Source organism: Hippoglossus stenolepis, chromosome 17 (genome assembly GCF_022539355.2).
Source record: "Hippoglossus stenolepis isolate QCI-W04-F060 chromosome 17, HSTE1.2, whole genome shotgun sequence".
NCBI lineage: Eukaryota > Metazoa > Chordata > Actinopteri > Pleuronectiformes > Pleuronectidae > Hippoglossus > Hippoglossus stenolepis.
In genome coordinates, this window is record NC_061499.1 from 19,894,157 (window position 1) to 19,921,782 (window position 27,626).

Here is a 27,626-nt window from a genome sequence, read left to right on the forward strand (position 1 = left end):
TAGGAGGCATAAGAAAGACTTCGTCAAACATAAATAAGAGTGCGAGGTGGAGCTACAGTAACGGGCTTGGAAACAAAAGATTTTTAATCCTCATAGAATGAGTGGTAAACTTAAGTAGATTACAACAACCAATCTATTAGATTAACCTCATATTAATTTGAATTTAAGGGATAATCTGGGGTTACATCTGTTTGCTGTGACACCCCATGTCATCATCTCTTGTTATTGTCCTTTTAAGCCCCTCGCCTTGTGCCATGCTTTCGCCAGCCTGTGCGTAATTCAACGTGCGCACAATGGATGGCAGGGGGGCGGGGTGGCTCCAAACGCTTTATCCCGAGCGCCCAACCGGAGGCGTGGGTGCACGCTCCAGCCGAGGAGCTGCAAATCGGACCGGAGGCACACTCTGTCCCCGGTGTGACCCGGTAACTAACACAGAAACACAGGCTCGAAACCAGACACTTTACGAATGCGTCACGGCGCGTAATAGGTGCCTATCCGAAGGGAACCGTGGGGAGACGGCGTTTTGACTCCGTGTGGCTTTCCCCTATGAGCACAGGCTGCGATCCCCAAATACGATGAACCCAGTGAACCCTCATCCAACCACGCTCACCGCCCCTTTCCACACACCGCGCTGCGGAGTGACACGGGGACACGCCACTGACATAAATTGTTGGAACCAAGGGTCAATTATGTGGCTTTCAAATATGCAGAAAAGGAGTTTTGCTGCAGACTCTGGCTGAGGCTAAACATAGTGCAGCTTCTCCACTCAAACCTTCAGCATGTGGTGCGAGAGAATTCTTGCATGTGGCCTACCTTCCATCCGGCTGAACTGTTGCTGTCGCCTTTATCCTTGAAATAAGGAACAAAGCGAACCATCCAGTCATAAATCTGGGACAGGGTGAGTCTCTTCTCCGGGGTGCTCTCGATGGCACGGGTGATGAGGTCGGCGTACGACAGGTTCCCCCACGCGTTCCGCCGGGAGGACTTGGCTTTGCGCAGCTGGCCGGCCACGTCAAGCGCAGCCCCGGACATGCAGGCGGGAGCGGCGACCACCGGGGCCGGGGCGCCGGCTGGATGCTTGATCTCCGCCGGCGCGCCGCCTTTTCTCTCGGCCCGGCACGCGGGCACGTTGTACTGCTCCACTTTGACCGACGCCAGGGCCAGACCCCGGCTCGCCTCCTCTCCCCCGGGGAAATCCTCCGGACACGGCAGCGGCCAGGTGCACGACCGCGACCGACCGTGGGGCTCAAATTCCGAATCGATATCAACCTGATGCGCATCCATGCCGCTGTTCTCCATCATCATCAGCATGTTGAACTGATGTCACAGCCGGGCAAGGTCACTATAACAACAAAAGCACTGTTGACGTGGGCCAGTGAGTTCAGAAAGCCCTAAGTGGTCCCTTAATTGCGCAAAGAAAAAGAATCAAAATGTGTTGCTTCACACACAGAGCTGGTGAACCAGTATGACAGAGCCGGCAGCGGTGTGGGATATTCTCATTCTCCTCAGCGCAACAATGTGGCATCCCATCAGGACAGAGGAAGGTGTATCCGAGGCACCAACAACAGTATCAGTCTCTCTTCCATGTTAATTGCACAACGCCGGCTGTGAGGCTGCATGCGGGGGGAGCAGGGGACGGCCACACATCCATGATGAGAGGCGGACACACTTGGAGGACGTGTGTTGCGCTCGCTCCGGCTGCAGCAACAGTTGATCCCGTCTGACGGACGAGGTCCAGGGCAGGTGAAAAGCAGGGGCGCATCAAACTCCCCTCAATTAATTGACTTCGCAGTTTTCCCCTCCAGCCCTCTGGTCCCAGTTCCCGCTGCACACTGGCTTCAGCTGGAACTCACCGCGAGCGCAATTGCTCCCATGGAAAACGTGGGGAAGCAGGCGCTAATGAATCATTTATACGGTGCCGTGGATTTCCAGACGGGAGAAGGAGCCCCTCGTGGATTCGACGTGGAGCATCCTCCGCGTCTCCTCTGAACGCAGCCAGACGCTCTCCCTGCACACTGGAGCAGAGCTTTTCTACCTTTTGTCTGCAGCTTTCTGTTCACATGTCACATGGGTATCGCCTCTGCGCGCACTGCTCTGCCCTCACACTTACAAGCCGTGTGTCTCTGAAGGCTTCATGCCACTTAACTGGAGCCTGAAATAAAGTGGAATAAGTGCTGCCTCCATATAATTGGACGCCGCCTGGATCAAGTCACTCCCTCCAGAACAGGTTTTCCAGAGGAGGAGGAGTGTGTGTGCGTGCGTGTGTGCGTGTGTGCCTGTGTGTGTATGTGAACACCAAACAATACAATTTTCCAAGCTATAGTCATTCATATTGAGACAAAGTCAGCCAAATGCTTTCATCACAGACCGTTTTTCTTGAGTTTGAAATCACTTGTAATCAGTTTACTTCCAATGCTTTGTGTGCATTCTTATTTTTGGGCTAATCAGCAATAGATTGTGCATCAAATCAATCAATAAGAGCCTGTTCAAAGAAACCCGTGGCTTTTAATATGTCTGAACATTTGAATTTCTGCCTGACTGTGCCGTGAAAGAAATTCCAAAAAGCAAGAGCCTGCACTTCATCTGCAAACCCTCACGAAGGTTATACGTTTCCATGCATTTTGGTTTGATGAGGCAGCCTACAGCTTCATGAGATGCAGCCTTGAATTATGTTATTTATCATTTATGACGACCTTTGGTCAACATTAATGAGTTTTCTAATGTAGTAATCCATAAGCAAGGCATGGCTCCATGTGTCCTGAATGCTTTCTTCCATTCAGAGCCTCTGCCAGGATTTGAAAGATCCTGGGGTCATGAGTCCTCAGATTCACCCCCCATCACCACATGGAAGTTTCTATTTTCATATTTAATTTATTCAGAGTTATATATTTATACTTTTTCTAATGTGCAAATGCTGTTTCAAAGCCTTCTCCACGCTCACAGGAATATGCTTTAATTTGTTTGACATTTAGTTGGCCTAAAAGATTCACAATTTAAAGATATCCAGTGGTTGAGAATAGGGAATAAGTGTATAACATACTGTGAACATTTTTACTGACAAGAACATCAATATTGAATAAAACCCTGAGGTGTGATCCCTGATGTTTTGTCGCTTTTTTCAATATTTACATCTATTATAATTGAACGATTTTTTGTTTTAGACATTATCGGCACATAAGTATAGAGACAGACTAAGGAGGCTAAGAAGTGGTCAGGGATTAAAAACACGTAGTTAAGGTGAGAGAGAAATTGTGTTTTTTATTTAATAAAAAGGACCTCCTCACCCTAATAAAAAAATCTGTTTTAATTAAAAAAGAAAAGTTATTATTTGAGAACATGTCCTCATCATCCTCAAATGTTCCTTTTTGATCAAATATGATGGAATCGCAGGCACAAAATGAAGGAACTAAAACTCAAATTGTCACATCGTGGTTTCAGAGATGTTCAGCGTTGCAGCTTAGTTCCATGACAATCAAAAAGTACCACCTTCCAGAACCAGGCCTTTTTTTCAACCCAGGAACTCTAGTGGAGGGACTTCATGTTGACCCTGTTTCCTCCAATCAGAAGACTAAGTGGTAGCTTTCCCTTCACTTTCCTTAAACTACTTTCAGACGTGCACTGAACTCTCTGAACGCACTGATTCTCCGGAAAAATGAAAAAAACAAAAATAATATAAATATCTCAGGATGAACACGTAGAAGACAGAGACAAAAGATGTCAGGAGAGCTTTTGTTGTGTGAATGCGTCTGAACCGAGAATCTACTGCTGCATTGTTCATGTGAAAGGCCGCAGACTGTCCGCGGACTTGGGTCCAGACTTGAAAACGATGTCTGATGTCTGATGTCTGAAAACAGCTTTATCGTGTCCACTTTTCCACCATCTACATTTTCAACACATTTTACTTGCTTTATACCTTTGTACTGTTTATTATTAGTTTTTTTCTTCATAATTATTTGAAGTTCTCTCAACACAACTAAATTGTGCAAATCAACTGTGTAAAATCAAATGAGACTAACGCTGCTTCCTGATGATTTAAACTCAGAGGGTCAAAGACTCAAACTACCAAATCCCACTTGCCGTCTTTGTCACACACCATTTCCTTTGGTGGGTCTGAGTCCATAAAGCCAGGCTCCATCAATAGTCGCTCTGTGTGCTGTGAGCGCTGGTGGAAACCCCCAACATTGATAGAGGCTGCCACTCTCTGACAACCGGTTGTCAGTGACAACCATAACCTCAAATGCACCTTAATGGAATGCTTTCATGAGGGCTAAAAGGGCCAATCAACACGAATGCGGCGGACGCTCAGTGTTCAGTGTGTGCATGTGTGACAGAGTGAGAGAGATGGGACGGAAGAAGAAGAAGAAATGGGGAGAGACTCTGTAAATGGGAACAAACAGTGGGAAAATTCAAAACACATGGCTCTGCGGCTTGGAGGGGAGATTTTTTATGTGCCGCAGAGAAGTTGTAACAGGAATGTGGTGTGACTCCTATCATATGGAATGAAAACACTGAAGCCGTGCCAGCAGGGTGGATGTAGGGTGTTTGGAGAGAGCCCTGTGGCTTACAGCAAAGTCCTCATCATCACGGCGAGGTGATGTGCCGCCGCAGCGCAAACACGAAAAACATGAGTCACACGGTTGGACACGGCATGAGGTAGACGGAGAATTATGTGGTTTCACACGGGGGGGGGATGCGTGTGGGGTGCGGGGTGTATTTGTCAAAGATATTGTGGCTAAAAAAAAAAAATGAAGTGACTACAAGAAGAGCCTGAACGCTCAGTTCGTTCAACATGTTTTTACAGCAACGTTTCATTCCCAGCCAAGCCATGATTTGTCAGATTAAGTGCTTCAGCCAACTGGATTTGTGCTGAGATTCATGTTTATCCATTGTCCCTTTATTTTCCCAGCATCTAGTATTAATGATATGCATATTGACTGTCGCTGCCGCCTCCATCAAGATGCCTCTTTCCTGGTGAGCTCGACATCCACTGATGCCCAAATGAAGGGGAACAGTGAAGAGCAAATAACCCAACACAGCAACAAAAAAAATCTGTTTACACATGCTTTATGATGGAATAAACATGTTTGCCACCAAACCAACAGTCAGGCAAGAGGAGTGGTGTGAAGTGCATTTGTACATCTAGTGCAAACATTATGCAGGACCAGGAAATGTTAGCTTAGCATTGTATAAAGACTAAAATTAGAAGGAAACTGTTAGTGCAAGTCAAATCAAATCTAAAGGCGTCTTCACTTGACAAGAACAACAGCATCCATTGTTGACAACAATCTAAGTTAATGTTCACTGGACGAGGGACGTCTTGTGGTCACACATAATGACTGACTGTGGCATAGCGTGACATGGTGCCATAAATGGAGCGACGCCTGCGAGCTAGTTCAGGCAGGCCAACTCGAGCTGCGCTGCTCCAATCATGTGACATACATCATGTGACATACCTCACTCTCCAAAACCAGTTGCTTCAGCCCCTCCAGCAACCTAGCATCCTATAGGCTCCGACGATTATTTCAACACCAACATGTTCTGCTGTTGCAATAAACATTTAGACGTGAGTTGTCTGACTGAACATCACTTAAGGAGGCAGTTGAGGTGCATGAACCAACAGCATCCTGACTAAGGCTTCTTGTGACAGAGACCATGATCTTTTCTGAACGTTAACCAATTATGGCTTTAGATGCACAGATGGAACCAACCATAAAGCTGCACTAATCAATTTTTTTTACATTAGCAATAGGTCACATGACGGTGTGTGCAATGTGAGAGGGGTCACACAAAATGAAGAACCCACAGAGAATTGTCACCCAATGTAGGTTTTAGCTCCGCTGGTTATTCCCAGATCCCTGATGGTGACCAGCGTTCAAAGTTGACGTATTCCTTAGTGTCCTCTACGAGAAAGACTCCTCTTTTCATCCTGATACATTTGTGTTTTCTTTTTTTTTGTTAGTTCTTTTCGGTTTTAAATCCATCACGTGTTAGAAACACCAACATGCCCACTCAACATTTTCCTGCTGTGGAATTTCCAGAGCAATTGACGCGGACATTTGCTTTCTCACATACAGCCCCTCTCGATAATTCCAGGAGAATATCCAGAGTTCTGTGCATGTCTGAAAGCAGCATTAGAGTGACTGGGCCTTTGCTGTTAGAGCCCCCAAAGTGTCCAACAGCTTACCTATTGAGATCAAGCAGGCAACATCCTCAGTGCCATTCTTGAACATTTTTAATTGGACGGTTTTCATGAATGTCTACCGCACTAATTAAGATGCCAACCACCAGTTCATGTTAGTGGATAGGGACATATCTTCAGTTGCGTAACATTGCATTCTGCATCCTCCAATTTTCCTTCTTTTAAGCACTTTGTAACTGTTCAGAAAATAGTCATATAAATACATTGTATTACAAGTTTATTATTATCAGCTCTTTCAGCTTCCTTCAGCTCATTGACTTGAATTTCACGGCTCACAACATTAGTGCTTTTTGGTTCTCATCACTCTCATGAACCTTATTTCCAGCTGAACTCAGCAAACTCCAAAAGTCCTACCCACAAACAATAAGAAGAGAATTTTTTTTCAAATAGCTACAGACAGTTGACTTCAGTGAGTGTTACTGTTGCTCCAAAGGGCAAGTATTTGCAAATATGTTCACCATATCAACTTTATAAGGTGATAATATGTCATTGTTGTGTTTATAGCCAACTTAGATTCACACCCCTTTTCCACTTATGCAGCTTTAATCATAAAGGTGGCAGATCGAAAAGAAAAAAACAGGTTACATGAAATACATGGGTTGTTTTGTAAGGCACTGTCATGACCAACTTTGTCATGTAAATATGGAAACTTGTGAAACCCAGAAACCACAGTGTCTTAATTTTACATAACTGTCTCTACATCGCACGAGAGGGGAAGCTTTGGAGTTGCTGCGAGGCCTGTTTTTGTACTTCAGGCCCAGGCTGTGTCCCCCTGCCTCCAGTTTTTTGTGCTAGAGTTTGGCACCCAGCCCTGACCATACTGCTGCTGAACGCACAGGGATGAAGGGCTGTCTAGGGCTACATCCACTCTACTTTGTTTCAGTGTGAAATTTTCAAACTTAAAATGATCTCAACACAACTCTGTATCCTTGTCGATACTAACACACCTGAAAAAGCATAACATATGTACACTGGGCATGCACGTGCCGGTGTACACAGGAAGAATTTGGTTGTTAGTTGGATAATTCGATAACTCGATTAACAGCTCATCTCCCACGGATTTAAGTAGTTGTATCATTGTAAAATGCTAAATTTAACTGCACAATAGCTTTTACTAAAGACAACAGGGTCAGCAACATTTGTAATTGATTATCAATGTAGCCTGCCACACTGGTAGCCGAGGGTTATGTTTGTTGTTTTCTTCTGGAAGACGGTCATGTGATAGGAGCCTGACGAATCCGCAAAGGTTACTTCATGGCTGAAAAGACCCAATCAGCAAGCAGTTCTGTCTACGTCATCCAATCATTGTCATTTCTGCCCATCCAGACTAAAATGCAGCCACAGTTTTCAAACAAAAACGGAGCAAGAAGTGTTTCCAACTTTCTCTGTTGAAGCGTCTCTAAAACTCTAGTTTAGTATAGACGTCAATCCTATCCACAGTAGAGTGGATGTAGCCCAAAATGTCTCACCGTTCCTTTAAATTCATGGTATTGTGAATACTGTCCAGCGAATTTTTAAAAAAAAACGACTTTATAATTGGTTCATAAAAGGGAAAAATTCACTTCTTTCTGGGAAACTAATTGATTTTTCTTTTACTTGACAGTTGTTTGCATTAGGCTGATCACCTGAGGGTTTACACTACATCACTTACAATTCCAAGGCCCTGTATACCTGAGAGTGAACACTAATTGCTTCTTCTTCACAGGTTTTCCTTCTTCATTTTCATGCCTTATCCGGCAAGCCAGTCCGTCAACCTGCAGGATTATTGATGTGTTTACTGGCGGAGGGGGGACGCCACTCCCTGCCTTGGGAAACCCTGAGGCTTTCAACTGTTGAGTAACACCGTCTGCTGCCACCGGTGGCTTCAATCAGGAAAGTTGGGGCGGGCACTTCTCTGCTCATAATGAAGCAAAACACAAAGAAAGAGATAGAGGTTTGGACTCACTTAATTTAATCATTAAGCTGAGTCTCAACTATGACTTGTAGATATCTCCAAGGCAATAAATCTGTCAAGGCCTCTCAGCTCCTTTAAGAAGCTTGAACCAGAAGCTTTTCAAGGTAATTTATTCAAATATTTTGACCATCATTGATAATATTAACACAATGCGCTAACGAATTACAGAGACCTGGGAGCACAGCAACAGCGCTTAAGAGAGATCATACAAGTCAAGAAACTTGTATGCCCACACAATTAGACAGGTTGTAAACAAGGTTCAGCTCTGAGCTAAAAACATTTTTTCTTACTCTAGTCAGGAGTTAGGTGCAGAGGATGTCTCTATTAACATTAACCAAGCCCTATGTTTTTTATTTCCTACCTCAACTCGAGCCCAATGTTTTCCCCAAAAAGTAGAACCCGACCCAAACCCAAATATCATTACAAAAGTTTTGTCTGAACCTGGGCATCCACAATCTCAGACTTCAGATGTCGGTTTCTAATTTCTTTGACCTTCTAGGATTTCCACATATATGGAATCATGTTCCCGCCCAATATCCAAAGGAAATACAGTGTGGTAATGCCAATACTTCAATGTGGTAAGTGTCTGTCGTTTGCTGCCATCTTGGTAGCATACAGTGGCTTTAGGATAACTTTTGCTCCTGGAAACAAGAAAAGATAGTAAAACGATTCCTAGCTAGAGCTGAACTGAATTCAAATTCTCAAAGGGGCAATTTCTGTATGTGATCACTTTTTTATATAACACAAAGTAAATTGACCGGTTCGTAATGTATAAATACCAATTAGTGCAGCTTTAAATCTTTAAAACAATGATGTAGCTGCAAGTGCTAATGAGCCCTGACAAAGGCTAAAACATGTTGCTTATTTCAAAGACTACAGCAGCAAGTCATTAATTAGCACATGTGCAACCAGAGAGAAAAGGACTGGGACTGGAATCACCTGCTGGAGAAGTCCTGCACGCTGAACCTCCATGGCGCCTATTGGGAGCCTCTAGCTTAGTATATAAACTAGCTTTGGGAAAGTCAATTACAGTACTCTACTTTGTTTCAGTCTCCAGCCTTAAACAACCTCCCATCTTTTTTCCCCTTCTTTTGCTTCATCACTCCATAATCCTTTCCTCCAGCCCTCCCTTTTCTTTACAACCAACCCCAGTTACATAAGAGCGCTGGAACAGTTTCCTAGCGGGACACACTGCTGTGTGCGGAAACTGTGGGAGCAGAGGGATGGGCATCTCAGCCCGTACTCTGCCGAAGGCCATCCCAGGAATGCATCCTCTCCGTGGGTCTGGGCCACAGCCAACCATGTGGCCTCCCAATGTCACCGAGGCGCTGAGACAAAAAAGAGACAGAGCACTTTTTGAGGTTTTTCCTCCCCCCTGCATTTTGCTCCCAAATTGGCAGTACATGTTGAGGTTGTCTAATACTGCACTCGTGGATTCTTTCTTCTGCTTTTTATAGGTAGAAACCACAACCGTGTGTGCTTCTCCTGCCTGCCTCACAGCCCTTTGATGAATACAAATACAGTTTTAGTAATATTTAAAGAATCCCCCTCAAGCAGAGTTGAGTGCTGAAAGGATTCAGCCGGATGCAATGACAGACTTCTCTCAGCCGTACCTGACATAAAGTGGTTTAGCTAACACTACCCAACACCTACTGTTAATCCTATTTCAAATTGCACTCTCAAGCATGAAATCCACTCACAAGAGGAAAAAAAAAATGCACAGTGATACAGTGCAGACGTGTTACAAAGATAATCTTTCCCCTGCCACTTTCCACCACTGGCTTTGAGGCAACAAAAGCAAGCAGGTACAATTAAGCATGTGTAGGTCTTCTGAGCGAGAAAAGGCAAAGGGATGAAGGTTTTAGTGAAATGAAGTTATGTGGGAAAAATAAAACGGGAAATAGTATCACACTGTGTCAGCGGGTGGTGCCAGACATGTGGCAGACATTGGTGGTAAGGTTTTTTTGTGTGCCAAAGCTTGATTTGACCCAGTACTTTAAAGCTTCCTGATGGTGGTTGCAGAAAACTTAATCACATGAACTCTTCCAGGCCTTGCGGTCTGCTGACCCAGCACTGATCCCAGAAATCAGGCGTGGGTCTGGACAGCCATTTCTTTCCAGTGCAACATGGCCTGTGCATGACCGTCATGACTGAGAGTTCACAGAGAGGAGCAACACGAACAAGGCCTCTGGGCTAGACGACAAATTAGGCTGAGGTTCAGAGCTCATTCTTGACCTTGGAAATGGAAGTCGAGAAAAGAGCTACAGTGTTTGGTAGCATCTCTGGAGCCTTCAGTGATATCACATGATCCTCATCAGCAAATGGAGTTTGTCCAGTTTTCATGAAAACTGCTCACGTCTCCATGTGTTTTCGGAGCACTTTATGGTGATGGACTTTGTCTCCTGGGACTTAAGACTCACAATTTGTAACAAATAGTCTATTGGTGTTGAGTTTAAAGATGTGGGCCTTCATCAGTCACTGAGGGTTTAATGAAAGACGATATCAAGTTTCATCTACCTACTAATTCCACAAATGTCTGTCTATCAGTCTTTCTGTCTGTCTGTGCATATGTTCAACTTATCGACCTCACACTTGGCATGTGTATTCTTGATGACGCAGGAAAGTGCAGTGTAGAAATATGTGCGATTTGGACGTGTGATACTTTCAATAGTCTATTAATAAAAATTGAAAAAAACTGGCACCCAGCGACCTGTAGCTGTCAGTGAGGGCCGGGCAGTGTGCCTTCAATGTGTGGACTGAGCTGAGCCTGTCTTCTTCTAAGTCCTCAGATAAACCCTAATATAGCCGACATGCAATTTATGAAAAAATAACAACAGTTAAAGGTCCAGTGTGTAAGATTTAGATGAAAGGGATCTATTGGCAGAAATTGAATATAAAGTAATCCAAGTGATGTTTTCATTAGTGTGTTTCCTCTAAATTGTAAAAATGCTTGTTTTCTTTACCCTAGAATAGCCCCTTTATATTTAAATATTTTATATTTACATCTGGAGTGGGTCCTCTCTATGGAGGCCGCCATGTTACAGTAGCCCAGACTGGACAAACTAAACACCTTTTGAGTTTTTATGACAACTGAAGGTTACCACAGGTTCTCTTTCATGTTTGGAAGGAGGGGTGAGATGAGGGGTATTCAGCTGCTACATGCAACTTCACCACTAGATGTCACTACATTCTACACACTGAACCTTTAAGTAAACCATTCAAACTGATAGTAATGAAGCAAATTCAGTTTGATTTTATAAAAAACATTGACCATAAGATCATCACTGCAGATGAGTTTTTTAACTTCGCTCTGCACCATAGACTGTTTATTAAAAAATCTCTGAACACAACGTCCAGCACTTAACAATAAAAAGTTACAATATATTTTTAAACTGTTTGAGGAGGACTCACTAATGACAAGGAATTGTGAAGTAGCTCCTGAGCATTAACAGGCAGGTTTAGAACGATCACAATATTTAAGGTAAATGTAGGATCCAGAGTTTCTACATAGCTACTTTATAGCTACTAACTACTTGTTTCTTTCTTTCCAAGTGACAACAGTCTTTTGAATGATTGAAAGAGTTTACTTGTCAAAGAAACGCACCCACAGATTGTTTTAACTTTGTTACTGACCAAACACATGAAGGTTAGTTTTCTGGCAGCCTCAGTTCCACAAATAAGGGCTTTAGATGAGAGAAGCTGATATTTTCGGGCTGATACTGATGATCTGGAGCATTTTAATGCCAAAAAACTTCACAATTTTTTACCAGTTTATTCTTGGCAAGTTGAACAGTGACTATAGAGAGCACTCAACTTGTAAATCAAATCCCAGTACTGGCCCAAAACAGTTGTTTTCCATGCAGAACTTTTACATTTCTGACTAAAGGATGTCAAAAACTAGCTGAAAATAACTTGGAGGCAGGGTGGATTCTGGCCAGTGAGGGGGCCACAGGCTGACAGGAGGCAGGAAAGGAAGGCGGCAGACAGAAGGGGAGGCTTCCTGTGACAGGGGAGGCAGGGTGGGTGTCACCAGGTACGATTCCCCCTGTCTCGGTGTATCTCAAGAGTTTCGGCTGGCTGATCAGGGACGACGGGACCGCTGCTCCCAACCTTCAGTCAGCTGTCACGCAGGGGTCGCAGCACAAGACAAAATATGTGAGTCACACGCTGTACAGGCCAGACACACGTCGGAGACATGCTTCGGCATTCAGTACGGGCACTTGTGCTGCATGTGAAGTCTGACACCACCTGTTCACTCCTGCCCGGGTGTGCATGGGCCACCAGGAAATGATGTGGTGCTGAATTTAATTTCTCCATCATTTCTATTATCTTGGCGGTCACGGGTTAACACCGGGGAGTTAAGATGGAGGAATAAAAACACAACAACTTGGATTAGAGAGGAAAAAATGAGGGAGTTCACAGGGTCGTATATCATTAAGCAATTGAGAAAGTTAATTAGGCAGCTCTGATAATTATTGCCATGGCAACCTGAGCGCACTCATGCAGATTTGATTAACGAGGTGCCATTTATCTGTACTGGCGAGGCAGCAGGGCTGCGCAGAGCTTGAGAGACCCCTAAAGGTGGAAGACATGTAATGTGCGCTTTACTCACAGCCACAATGTACTCTTATGTTTCATTTAATGGATGCAAAATACAGACTGCAGCCTCCAGTGTAGAAAAAAAGCAAGATAATCTGGCAGGGTTTATTGAATCACTCATATTAAGTGGAAATTTGAGGTGAAACAAAGCTGTAGTTTTCCATTTACCCTGATTCTCTAAAACCACTGAGAGGTAATTTGTAAAGTGAAGCTACCGAGGAGGTTTCTCTTCATAATAAATGACATTTCTGTATCAATAAGAGTCTGTCAGTGGCATTTAGTATTGAGAAGAAAATTGTAGCATAAAGAAAGGATGTGATTTGCATCCAGACTGAGTGTGGAGCGAAGGAGAGTCAGGGGGGGTGTTTGTGGATTACAGTACACATGTTGCCCTCTGGTGGAAAAACAACAACATTTAAGCTTGCATGCTTTGCTGCTGAACAGGCGTCTGGAGTCCTGCTTAGCAGCAGGCAGCATATTGTCTGAAACAGAGGCACTTCATTATGTGGTGGGGACAATTATTAACGGCTGTTAAGAGAGCACAGCACAGTTGTAATGTGAAAAATAACGCAATAAAACAAAACCCCACACTGCATTTAAAACAAACAAAAGAAAAACAGCTGAGCCGAGCGATTTCAAAAGAAATACCTGTCACCAATCAGGATACAATTCAAAAAGAAAGAACAGGTAGGTGCTCAAAATCTTCAGAGAATATCTTCATCAACGTGGCGAGAAAATGACACATTGAGCATGTGCTGGAGACACGCTATCAATATCAGTTTGCAAACAGAGAAAAAAACTTAATTAGCATTCTCAAGAGGTTTTTTTTTTGTCATAGATGGCACCCTCGGCAGCATGCAGACAAAAGTGAATACATGAAAGTAAAGTACGCTCAGTGTGAGATTTCTCCAGGGACCCGCTAATCCTCATCCACATCATTTCACACGCAGCAAGTGAGAGGTATGGATTATAGTTTATTATACAAATATCAAGCATAGTCATTTTCTAATAAGTCATATCAATTACAGCTCTCTCACTCTTAGGGTTTTATAAATATCTGACAGTGGCAGTTTCATGGAAAGCCACGTTCTGGTGTAAAAATAGAAGAAGAAGGGGGGGGGGCATTGATGTTACTGTCACAAATACCAGTTTCTTTATTGAGTTCATTTGAAGTCAATCTTCACCCACAGTTCACGGCCTTGTCACCGTCTATTACAGCCATGTCTGCTTTCCTGGTGTGTGACATTTTCTTCCTATACTTTTATGAGTAAATCATCTGCTCACCAAACAAACCTTAAACGAAGAGGAACCCGTACCGTGAGAGATGAAGAAAACATACAAGTGTAGAAAGAAACACAAAGAGCTCTAAGACTAAAATGGAGAAAAGGGTGCAACGACAGTTAGAGTTGCCCCACACTGGCTAATACAGTGTACACTAATGTAAAAACATCACATTTCCAGTGAGATATAGAACCTGCATAAATTAAATAAATGATAAATAAGTAGGAGAAAACTAGAGCTATACAAATTGATCATAGTTTTTAATGATCTGCTGAGGTGGTTATGATTTTATCCATTTGTTGGTTAATTTAATAATTCATGATGAAAAAATTCTGATCTATTCAGGGAACTGATATCAATGAGTGTGAGAATTTCGGTGCAGCTTGACTGAATTTCAGAGGACTGTTGGGCCTTGGCGGATATATGCGCTCCACTGAGTGCCTGTCTAGTTTCCACAGTGAATGATGACAGACGACAGTCATCAAACTCTGCAGTTCACCTCAGCTCTACGAAGCCTTTTAGCTTCTTTCAGCTCACTGGTGTGTTTCTGTTTTTTGTTTCCAGTCCACAATCTCCACAGCAGGGAGCAGTTTTCTGGAAACTGAGTTGGTGGTGACTAAAACAGAGCTTAAAGGCAAGTGAACATTATATATTACTTAAATGTATCAGGTGGCCTAAAACACAATAGCCACATGAAAAGGTGTAAAGAGTAAAAGTAACCGTTTGTCAACACATACACACATCTCTATCACCTGGAGCACATTATCTGGTCAATAAGGAAAATATATATATAATAAAATAGGTCCACCTCATAGAGAAGAGGTAGATTAAATGTTCAAACTAAATAGATTTCTTCTGCCTTTATGAAATCCTTAGGCCAGTTATAATTTTCTGGGGACATTACCTTGAATTCAGCTCCAGACTGAATGGACACAGATTTATATTCTGACCTAAAGCCACTGTGTGTAGAATGTAAACACATTTCTTATCCCTTTTGATACCATCAATTATCAATATTAGTATTCACAATTTGTGAACATATATTACAAACACATTTTATTATTAACACTGTGTACATACGTTAAGAGATATGCCATATCATTATTGTTCATGACATCAGCTGTATGAGTAAAGGTAGCAACATCTTGATATCAACCTTTTTTTTTATTTTAACAGCTGCTGAGGATGTGGGTTTAAGAGAAATAGGTTTTTTAGATGCCAACATTGACCACAAGATGAAATCAGAGGCAGATAATGACTAGAAATATTGGAATCTTATAAGCAACTGAATTCATTGTAGTGAAATTTAATCACTACTAAAATGTTAAGGCTAAAATTTAAATGACACCAAGTTTACAGCATCAAAATATTTAATTATTGAATCCATCAAATCTTTCAATTGTCAATTTCAAGAAAGTTATTTCCAGTACATATATATTCAGGCCTCACAAATAAAAGAAAATACATATTTCCAATCCAAAATGTTCAAAAATAATATTCAGTTCAATTTAAATTAAGATCAATCCGGTTGTTCATGTTTCACACAGGTTGAGCCTTACAAGTGCTAATTATGACACAAGATTGAGTTTAATTTTTTAAATCTGAATCCTGGGGTTTCCTTTGTGTTTTAATTCCAGACATCCAAAAAACACAATGAATAAATATATCAACTTGAGAAGCTTGACAATAGTTTTTTTTCCCCACCAAAAAAAATCTAGAATTATATTAAAATTTGTAAAACCAAATTGTTTATTCTTACTTGTTAGACGTTGGATTTTGCTTCCTGAGGCAACTGCCTTGTGTTTAAAATGAAAACCGGCTCAAGCTATAAATTATTAATGCCTACAGCTGTCAATCTTCAGCTCCGTCAGATCTGCAGTTTTTTTTGTTTTTTTTGCAAATGCTTCTGGAGTTTGGGGCTGCTCACACTCAGTTGTTGCAAAGAAAAGAGGGATTCCCCTTTGAATCCAGAATTTTTTTAACACCCTGCTGAGAGCCAACTTTTGCAAACAAAAGATTGAGATTGTGCACGTTGAGTTCCGTCTCCTCTTCAGGCAATCCCAGCAGGCCTTTCAGCTCTTCATCCTCCCTTGCCTTCAGCTCCCCTGGTGCAGCGTTTCTTTGGGTCTGGGTTATTTTTTTTGCTGCAGAACATAGACCCCAGAAGTACATGGTGGAGTTTAATGGAACCTGCTGGGGCCTGTGTGGTTCCAGGAGTATTCGTCCCATGAAAGTCCCCTGTGCTGAAAAAGAAACATCGGAGCCAAGGACCAGTTTTCATTTCTTACGATATTGTCGCTTGGCAACTCTCAATGGAAGAGTTGCTAGATTGAGAATACAGGAGGTGGGAAGAAAAAGTAGGTGAAGCCTTTTTGAGGGTTCAATTATGTGCATTTAAATTTGTTTTAAAGGGGACATATGCCCATTTTACCCAGTTGAGGTTGGTTAATGTTTCTTGTCAAATACCACAGGATCTTAAACAGCACCCTTTTTACCTGTAAACAGCAAGAGCGACCTGTTTGATGCCTGTTTAAATGCTAATGGCCAGCCCTCCCCTCTCCCCATGATTTTAAACGATATAAATTACATTTTTATATGATTAATTATCAAATATGCCCCATACTTTCTGTTGTCCTGGGTTATTTTCCCAATCCAAAATGTTATCACAACACCGAGAGAGAGAAAAGAGGTGCTAAGACATATTTACCGCATTCAACGTACAACACGAAAGCAGATCGATATTACAGTCAGGACCAATGCCCTGTGAACAGCCGGCTGCGGGCCCCGCGCTGGGCACTTCGCGGTGCCGCGTCTGGTACGTAACCGTGTGAACTGTCTCCAGCTGGGGGACCGGCACTCTCGCCGCCTGGCTGTCGGACATTCTGGTCAGCCCTTATATAGTCATCTGTCGCTTATTGGGTGCTGAACACTAGTCTTCACTGTTGCTGTGTGGCGGACAATTCCAGCTCACGGGAGAGCGCGGTCCCGAGCAGCTGCTGCCTCCAGTCATCAGACAAATGCCACATGGTGAATGCGAGCTGACCAGCGAATGTCGTCCGTGAACAGCCGCTCGTGCGGCTGCTGCCCTGTAAACCAACAGGGCGGGGGCAGCCATGAGTTGTTCGACATACCCAGAGCAAGTCCAACAACGTTCGACTTGACTATGTTTTGGTTGGTGATCATCACATTAACCATAACAAAGGATTCACTATGTCCTTTAAAATATGATCAGATCTTCATCTAACTTACAACTATGATTAAATACAATGCATTTTACATTATGTAAAAATGTATTCAACAAAAGCTAATGAGTCAGGAGTCCAATCAGTGAAACGAGAGGTGTGGATGAGCGCTACGATGAAAAATTGTCATTTTCATGAGACTGGAAAAGGTTACAAAGTAATCTCAGAGTTTAGATATTCATCAGTCCGCAGGCAGACAAACTGTCTGAAATTGAAACTTAAGTAGGGTGGAGAAAGCTCCGTAATTAGGCACCGTTTTGCTGCCTCTTGGCCGAGGAAGCATCATGGAGGGGAAAATGAAATCCCATGTTTATCTTACAGGATAATGTCAGGGTGGCTGTCCGCCAGCTGACGCTCAGCAGAAGTTGACGGTGATGCAGCAGGAAAATGATCCGAAACATCAAAGTAAATCTTCTAGCGAATGACTCCAAACAAAGAACATCACCCTTCTGGAGAGGCCCAGTCTGAGCCCAGTTTTTAATCCAGCTGAAATGTTGATGGGAGAGAGAGCTGTTCACATCGGACATCCCAAGAATGCGGCTGATTTGAAGCAGCTCTGGAGAAAGACTGGTCCAAAACTTATTCCTGGATGTTGTTCAGGTCTGATCTGCAGCTACTGGAGGAGCTGGTCCGAGAATATAGGAGGCCAAAGGAGGTTTGATCGGGTAATAAATCAAACTAGCAGGGCTAATGTATACATGTTCAATAAAAGAAAAGAAAGTATAGTGAGTATAAAGTATAGTAAAAACTATAGTTGTCTCAATTCAGGGGCTACACCCTTCAGGAGGGAATGAAAACCGCCTCTTTTGTGTTGACCATGAAAGACAGATCAAAATGAGATGGGCTGGTCTACAGAGGCTCTCCGTGATCGGCATCACCAACCCCTCCTGCCCTTATTTCTGTTGCCTAGCAGCAGTGCTGAAGTTTAAATGACAAAACAATTTTAACGCCCTTTGGTTTTATTAATATGTGTTCCATTAGCTGTTCAGTTGAGTTGAAGCCTGATACTCAAGCATTGGACGTTTTGTTGCATGCTGGCACCAAAACACCTTTGAAAAGCATTTCGTCACTGAGGTGCTTCAATCGATTGGTCTTCAAATGCAAAAAAAAAAAAACCTAGTTGGAAAAATAGATCTAAAGGATAATAATACAACCTACAGTAGCATTTAGATGTATAGGGCCTGTAGTTCAATGGGGAAAGTAATTTAAATACAAATGACACAAGATATGATTTAGACATGATTCTTTATATGCAGCTTTCATTCAAAGGGTCCTCAGAAAGCAGAGCATAAATAAACTATAATAATAATGTTAAACTGAACAAAGCCTTAACATCCATCAGAACATGCAGGAGTTTCTAACAGGCAACAAATGATTCACTATAATAAACTATATGAGCTTTAGACCAAAGCCGACAAAGCCATTAGCTGCAGTGGCTCATAAATAATGACTGGATTTAACCAGAACAACAATTCAACCGTAAGATGGATTTACATTACATTCTGATCAGCTGTAGTTTCAGGCCAGCGATGCGTTGATGTTTCTCTGGCCTTAGGGCAGCCTAGTTATATCCTGTTGTCTTAAAATGATGCTCATCGATGGTGCAGAAGACTTCGCCTTCATTTAAGAGAAAGGTCAAGGAGGATCTGTGAGCACAGGGACAGATTGCAAATATAAGCATTCCATTCTGGTTTTCCCTCTTTCAGAAGATTCACATTTTCCCCCTGTATTCCCCAGACAGATGCTGGTTCTTGTAAACCCTTCTAACAATTAAGTTTACAGAATCACCAGTTATGTGAGGCTACATACAAATTAAAATCATATGCTCTTGCAGCAAGTTTTATCTGAGGTCAATCAGAAGCAGAGCAAAGACATGGTAAAAATAACTGAGCGCAAGCCAAGCTGTAATTTAGTTTTAGCTAAGTCCAAATTAAAAAAGTTGCCTTGCTTTCATTGCAGTTAGCTTGGATGTGGTTATGGTCAATTATCGCCCAGCATGTTAAAATGCTTCAATATTAGCATGGCCTGGAAAAACATCCATAGGAACACATGTGCTGGTGAGCTCATACCTGATGTCTGTCATTCTGAGGAAATGCAGCTGAGTCTTCAGGTCATTCAAACTGATGCCTTCATCATGGTCAGAGGACTTCCTGATTGCATTGAACACCTTAGACAGGAAGCAAGAAATGACTTCCCAAACACTGTTAACTGATCTCTCTCTCACACACACAGGTGTACTTCATATGAATGAAAGCTGTATTCCATATACAGTGTCCCTGTATTGTTCATGCTGGCTCACTGTTACGGATTACAGGGGCACTTGAACAGAAACAGTCATTGTTAAGGTTATTAGCGGACACATGTTTTTCTTACTTAGGTAAGAAAAGTGACAGGAAAGAAAAGGGAATAGTAAAAACCCTTTAAACCCTCTAACCTGGTCCTGGATGGTGGACAAACCTTTAGGATGTCCACTGCTGTAACTCCCAGACAGTGAGGGAAGAGAGGTGTTCATATTCACATCATACACCTGGAATAACAACATGAACACACATGAGGAAATAAATATAAATATATATTACATTAAGCTGACGATTTAATCCAAAGCGACAATAACTGCATTCAACTATGAGGTAACAAACCCAGAACAGCAAAAGTCAAGTAAGTACAATTTGCTTCAAAGAGCCAAACTACAAAGTGCTAAATTTAAGTGCAACTAAACTTAATTTTTTTTAAATATAAACACAGAGGTGACAGTGTTTTATTAGACATCATAAATATATAAATAAAAAGAATAAATATTAATCAAAGCATTAAGCAGCCTGTCACTGTTCCACAGGGTCACACACCTTCCCAGTAAGCTGCATATGGGCTTGTACCACCTCCAACATGTGGGATGTGATCTCATTCATGTCCTCGATGCAGTGGATATTCATTGCCATCAAATACCTTTGACCCTTAGGCAAAAATAAAATAGAGTTGGTTATGAGAGATAGATGGATAGATAGATAGATGATACAGCAAATCAAAAGAACCTCACGCTTCACTCCAATCATCTTTAAACCCGTTCTTTGTGTAACTCACTTTGAAATTACGCAGACTTCCTGTCACCTTCACGTATGTTCCAGGAGAAGCATCGGCCATGGCCGCACAGTCCTGTGAGAAATTTGAAACCGATCATTTACCACAACGGTGCAGTTTGCAGTTTCCATTTGTGGCCCTGAACAGAGCGAGCTGATGCCACTGGCCTCTTTGTTGACCCACTGCTTCACATTTAACGGTGGACCCGTCATGTCGTCCACAGAGTACTGGACGTTGGTCTTGAAGGGGGAAAGTCCTCGGATGACGCCCACAACGGACACCTGCAGCAAAACAAGTGCAGCAAATACAAATCAGCACAAGTAGTTCTACTCAGATCAAACTCCTTTGAAGAATTCCGCTTATTAAATTGTTAACGTTTTCATTTACTTAGGAAAGCATGAGTGTGAATTTGAGTGTTTTCCCTTTTAAAGATTCATGTGGCAGGATTGAGAGGACACACAGCTACAGAACCATGTAACATGCATCACTAAACTGTGAATGATGAGGACCTTGGGCCCTGTTGCAGACGAGGGGGCAAGTCCATCTCAAATCGTGGCTAAGAAGTCCTGAGTCAAACTAATCCCCAAAGAGACGAGTCCAAGTCCAAGTCCTCAGCTTTGTGTTTCAAGTCACTAAACAAGTCATTTGAGTTTCACCGTCTGTTCACGACTTTCCAGCTCAGCTCTAGAGGCATTTAGATGTTCATGGTGGAATTTGCTAACGTCACATATGAGTCCCAGTTTTTATTAAAGAACCGTCTTTGTAAAGTCGGTAAACAAATGCACATTTCCTTCCTGCACGCACAACAGAATTGTCTGCAGTCGCTCACTTAAGATTCATTGACAGGACGTTGCTGCACACTTTTTTTTTTTTTAAATACCATAATGATAGAGAGCAACACTTTCCTATTCATTTTATCCATCAACGTTTCAGAAAATCCATATAAAAAGACTTTTAAGCCTGGAGCCAGGCCGACCAGCTTCGAGACAAATCGTGATTATAAAACATTTGAGTCAGAGCAAAATTATTTTGGAAAATGGAAAAAAGGGCAAAGGCATAAGAATGTGTAGCTAATTATTTTAAGATTGAAGGAACTACTAATAAACCATTGCACATGATCTCATTCCAATGACTTCCAGTGCACTTCTTCTTGAATTTAACCATGTTAACATAGCGTTGGAATATATTGTAGTTTGTGTTTGGTATGTATATATAAGGTTTCATATAGTGTAGAGCAACTGTGAATGATGCAATCGCAACATACATGATTTTTGCAGTTGTGGTAAACATTTCCATGGTAACAACAAGCTCCGCCAATCAGAGATGTTGCTACTTCACCTAAGGATTGTGCGTTGTGTAGTAATTCTCCTTGACATCTCGATTTAAAACACTTATTTTAAATGTAGTTGATGTCATACTGACTCGTGGCTTCTACAGGAGCATTTAACATTGCTTCCTTATAGCTTGTGGTAAGTTATTATAGCCGATGATCAAAATCTCTATTCACAAAATGAATGGGATGTTTACTTCCAGAACCAAGCAGTCAGGCTCCATTGTAAGCCACACTAGCAGAATGTTTTTTTTAATACATCAGTCACCCACTTAAAAATCTCAAATGCTATTTAATGGATTTACTTTATATGTTATACATTATATTTTAAAAACACATTTATGGTTTTTGACTGTCTTTGGTGACTCTGACTTCACCTCAGCACATTTGTGGCTCGTAGTGTTCGATGGTTTAAGATCTTATTTGCTGCAGATATTCAATGTCTATTTTGGAATATATTTCCTTAATATTGATGATCCCCTGACTTTCCTTTCTAGTCTCCTTCACACAAACACTCATACTCCACTTCTATACACAGCACTTGGTCTATTACATACACTGTCAGCACAGGGGCAACAAAGAATGGACGACCCTCTACCTCCTGGGTCACCCTCACCCCACGTGATCCCCTGGATGTTTCATCAGTCAGGTCAACATCCCAGTTAGTCCATTACTTTGTTAAAGACAAAACCCCCCCCAAAACGCACAAGATTCCACTTGTCCCCGTACCTGGTTGAGTTCACGGTCACAGACTGCAAAGGTATCATTGCTGATTTCAGGCGCGGACAGAAGCTGCGACACTGTGCAGGGCAGAATCTGAAGAGTGGCTTTCTGTGGCGAGATCAGAGTGAGAGAATTAATGAATCTGATCTCACTCAACATATTGAACACACTTCCCTCAGATCCTCATGTAGTGTTTCATAGAAGATGGACACACCTTCCATTTCCCTGCACTGCGTCTTGGGGTCCCACTGATGGATTGACTGCCAACTGTGTCAAAGGAGAAGTTAAAAGAAAAAGACATTATGGAGTTAGAAAGCACCAAGGGATTGTTTGAAGCAAAGTAAACTCACCTTGGTTCCACATGACAAAGTATGTCACTGTCACACGAGCAGCTAAAGGGGCTCTTCACTATAAGGAGACTTCAGGACCATCAGAGGCCAGCAGGTAAACAACACTCAGGTTTGTTAGGTCTACTCAGGTGATCTGAATTACCACAATTACCCATGGTGCAATGCAGGACAAAGGAAAATAGCCTGAGGAGTAAATAATCACTCATAATCCCATTCACATGCTCCATTTCAAGTCAGTTATTATTTCATTTATTTCTTTTATTCAAAATTCATCAATTCAACAGTGATTGGCAGATGTTCACACCACTTTTGATAAACTTCATTGTATCCCTTCAAAATATCTTACAATGACATGAGCAAAAACTGTTCATACCAATGTGAGAGTGTGTTTTTCATCTGACACTGGAACAACACACACCCTGTCGTTGCAGTCAGTGAGCAGATGATAAAACTTGTTGTGGAAGAGAAGTCTGACCAGATGGTTGGCAACATATAAGGTTTAGGGACTGTTATCAATAAGGGGCCAATAACATTCCCCAACATGGTTTACTGGGCACTAATTGTTTCCATTCATGTTTTAGCTATATTGCTTATCCTTTGACGGCTGGAGCCAATCAGCCGAGAGGCGTGGCTCACCCTGGACAGGTCTCCAGCGTATTGCGGGGCCCACGCTTAGAGACACCAACTATTCCCACCTACAGGTAAAATGAGGCCATATTGTTATAATTATGAACACATGCCTCATGACAGCCTAATAACTCGGTTTAACAAAAAACACATTTTAATGGAGTGTTAAATTGTCAATGTGCAATATTTTAACCAACCTCTATCAGCCAGAAGATTTGTACTGTGAACACTCAAATCTTTTCTAGACCTACAATCCACACTATGGGATGTGCATGCATGATGTTTCCTAAATATAGTTTGTGACCACCAGTGACAGCACTGAGCAAAATACTGCCAAGTACCAGTAGAGGCGAGACAAAAACAAGTACCATCATCCTCCTGCTCCGTCTATGCTTTTTTTTTTAAAGGTTTTTATTGAATGTTATGTCATGATTACATCCTTTGTACTGAGCTTTTCTTCCCAGTCACCAAAACAAACTGCCTCCCATCAGGTGAGGTCTTGTTTTCAACATCTTTAATGTAACAAATTCATGAGCCACACAGTGACTGAAACATCCAAGTCCCAGGACACAGCATGAACAGTGCCGTGGTACATTATGTGATGGTCCTGGATCAGATCTACGTAAAGTGGTGAATTTGATTCACGTCCCAGAATTCAAAACGAGACTGTTCTATTTCCAGATAGTCCAGTACCAGACAGAAAAGACGACAAAGTTGACCAAAGTTGTATATCAGCTTTTGCTTTGACAAAAAATCACAAACAATAGGCCAATGTAAAACATACAATTATCACTAGCACACCGACATTATTAACCTGTAAATATATCACAACTTTTCAATGATTGAAGTAAACTGAAGCGCAATTAAGAGCTGAAGAAAAACTGATTCCATCACAGCAATTTACAAACAAGTCTGGCTCTTGAAAACAGAGCACATCCAGTCAAAAGTACACCACCCTTGTTCATCCCGTTGATCATATACAGTATTTACACATGTGCAAAGGAATTGAATACAATAAATCAAAAAGGGTGACATCTCTTGATACCACAGATCTAGCATTTGTTTGGCAAACCTCACAGGAAATTAAATGCCCCCCCCCTTTTTTCTTTACAAGGGTTAAAGTAGGAAATCAAATCGGAAGTGACTCTCCCCGTCATTCTCTGCTCGGCTTTGAGCTCTGAGGTTATGGGTGACCTACTTTGTGTACAGGAAGACACAAATCACATTCTTGAAGCAGCGCAACATTGTCTGAAGCAGCGTAGATGTCTTGTAGTAAAGGCAGGCATTTTAATACTGGTTCGTGGTATTGCTGTTCATACCAAAAAGCACCTCGCTGAGTCAGTAAATCCGGGTGCATCTCAAGCACAACCTCTGCCAATTCTGCGTTTGAGTATAATATTGATGAGGCCACTCTAGTGTCAAAATGAAAGTGAAATAAGGCAAATTTTGATCGCATCATGAGGAAACTATTACAGCTACGGGGAGAATTTAAGGCCGTGTATCAGATAAATGTTGGCAACAAGTCGAGGGAAACCTGATCTTCTGCCAGAGTTTGAGAGCAACAAAGAAGCCAAGACTGTTTGGTTTTTACAGGGTTTTGTAAAATTTGCAAAAGTGCACAAATTATGTATGACCTGAAAGGCAAAAGGGGTCCCGGGCCTGATCCTCTGCCAAGTGCTGCAACAACTTAATAGGCTTAGAATTAGCCTGTCGGAAGCATGAAGAAAGGGATTACTGTAAGATCCAGAGCCCGAGGAAACGAGGAGCAGTGACACAGTGAAAGGAGATCAAGTTAAACACAACAGTATTATGTGTCAAAGGATAAAAGAAAAGAAAAAAAGAAAAAGAGCAGAGATCATCTGGCTCATGGAGGATTGTGCGAGCTGGTGTCTTCTCTCGCTTCTTCCCTGAAGGTGAGAGGCACTGCATGCCTAAGTAGACTGTTGGCTGACATTGTGTTTGCCTGATAAACAAATAGCAACCCAGTTATCACACGCAGTCCAGCCTCACAGAGCTCCTCCATATGATGCAGACTGTAGTTACTGGGACTAAATATAAAGCCCCAAATCAAAGTGCTGTCACTGAACGCCTCACCGCTTTGGCTCAATCAGGTCTAAATGGACGAGGAAGTGAATATTCATGCCACTGCTCTTATAATTCAAGCGGCTCACGCTTCACATGATTTAATGTATGTTTAGGCAACGTAGCGAGTTCTGTCATCATGGTTGTTTGCCATGTGTGGGCGAGTCCTCTGAACACACAGCACACCTCTTCATTGTAGTGCTCACTAAGTTTAAATTTTCATCTCATTATTATTGATGATTCTGGTGTTTTCAGACTTGTGGACATTATTTCTACTGTCTAGGATAACATCGTATGTATCCTACAGAGCATGGTACCATTATAATCAAGAAAGATGAGGCAAAAATAACACAAAAAAATATGAACAGGTCGTAAACTCGCCGACAAATTATATAAAAACACTCTAAACGGAAACAGTGTTTCCAAAGTTATCATAATAATAACTCATTACGCATAAGAAGTTATCATGTGCACAGTGACTATTATGGTAGCCCAAAGCTGAACCAGGAGTGTGGGTGACGCCTTTGTTTTCTCTTCCAGTAACTAAAGAGAGTCACGCAGTAGGTGATTACCATGTATAAGTACGTGACATGGATCAATGCCACGTATCTCAGCATTTACAACCTGAGCTTGTTTGCAATGACCATCACCATTAGCTCAGTATATTATTATGTGGGGCTACATTAGTACATTAGAATAAGCCTCGTTCACAGCTGATACATTCACAGTGTGAGAGTCTGTGTAACACAGAGGCTACTGTTTCAGAGTTGTTTTACTGAATTTAAAGAAGTTGACGTGAAACGTGTCAACACAGGTCACCTGGACTAAGGTGTCACACTGATGATGTGTCCATGATGTTTTTATTGTAAACATCTGAATGGCAGTATCTTTGTTTTACTAAAACTTAAGATATTTTTTTATTATAAATAAAATATTAATACATTTATTATTAACTCTTTTAGTTATTATTGATGAATCCATAATGAAGATTAGTGGAAAGGGTCCACAACAGGCTTTTTGCTGTTCCCGAGAGTTTAAAGTGATGTATTCAAATGTCTTGTTTTCTTTGATCAAGAGTCCAAAACCCAAATACATTCAATTTGTAATCAAAACAGACTCAGGAAACCAGACAATATTCACAATGAAGGAGATGGTACCAGAGAATTTCGGCATTTCTTTAAAAAACTAAACAAATGAAACTATTATCTGCAGCTTAAGTTTGTTTGATTATGTGGTATGGAATTATTGTAAAGGCTAAATCGTGGGTTCTCCATCTGTAAAATATTAACATCAAGAGGTGCAGCAGCAATAACTTAACTAAAGTGGGGGGGTCAATTAACTTTGAGAATACATAGTTATTATCAATAGGATTATTGCCCAAATTTTGACAAACCAGATTCATCCTCTAAGCTCTCATCGTCACCAACTGTGTGACGCACTTTGTCATTATGTTGGGTGTGTTTGTGTTTAAGGCTCTCTACAAATAAAGGTTGCCTGTCACGATCATTTTACATTCTCTAGTTAGGGGTGTGTCTTCACTTATCTTGAAGTTTGCAATGGGGTGAAAGAAGAGGACGCCAACACAAGAACCTGCAGGCTGGATATCAACTGATAAACCGTCCTCCACCCACAAAACCAACGGAAACTATTTGTTATCTTCCAGCACCAAAGTTTGGTTTTCTTACCCCCTAAGTCCAACCTTGTTAGTAGATATTTGTCTACAAATACCACCACACTGTATGTTTGTATTACCTGAGCATTCAGTGCATATCTGCATTTGATGCCAAAACAGGATCAAATCTGGATGTACATATTAGTGCTGGTGGTGATGTCCAGGCAGAAATCAGTTTGTAAGTCTGGTTCTGTTAAAGCCACACGCAGCTTCACAACATTCTACATACTGAGGTGACTGGGTTTTTGGATAAATGTACACTTTAAAAATCACAGGGTTATGTCTCATATTGCATTTGGTAACAATTAGCACCGAGTCCAAGGTGGTATTTGTAGACAAACGGTTTTACTTTCACTTCTAAATGAATCGAGGACTTTTGGGGTCATTCGCCTCCTTCATCATGCTTGAGTGGATCGGTTAGGACGAAGTGGAAGCTGTGGTGTGATTAGCCTGAGACTAAGCTGCAGTTTGAGGAGGAGGAGGAGCAGC

The 27,626-nt window shown here is 41.9% G+C and overlaps 2 protein-coding genes across 2 annotated transcripts in view; both read right to left on the minus strand.

The window, feature by feature from the left end:
• Positions 1–2,124, minus strand: part of foxo6b (forkhead box O6 b) — a 44,974-nt gene extending 42,850 nt beyond the window's left edge. Inside the window, exon 1 of the mRNA XM_035183629.2 lies at positions 814–2,124. Coding sequence (XP_035039520.1) covers positions 814–1,311 — 498 coding nt within the window. The 5' untranslated portion in view covers positions 1,312–2,124. The remainder of the gene's footprint in view (positions 1–813) is intronic.
• A 16,379-nt stretch (positions 2,125–18,503) lies between these two features.
• Positions 18,504–27,625, minus strand: LOC118124908 (replication protein A 32 kDa subunit). Its single transcript, XM_035183114.2, has 9 exons — positions 22,757–27,625; positions 22,621–22,673; positions 22,413–22,514; positions 20,521–20,634; positions 20,357–20,428; positions 20,122–20,229; positions 19,710–19,802; positions 19,345–19,442; positions 18,504–18,921 (listed from the first exon to the last, which is right to left on the minus strand). Exons 1-9 carry the CDS (start codon positions 22,767–22,769, stop codon positions 18,837–18,839), a joined length of 738 nt encoding a protein of 245 aa, XP_035039005.1. The 5' UTR covers positions 22,770–27,625; the 3' UTR covers positions 18,504–18,836.
• Position 27,626: the final 1 nt, after the last annotated feature.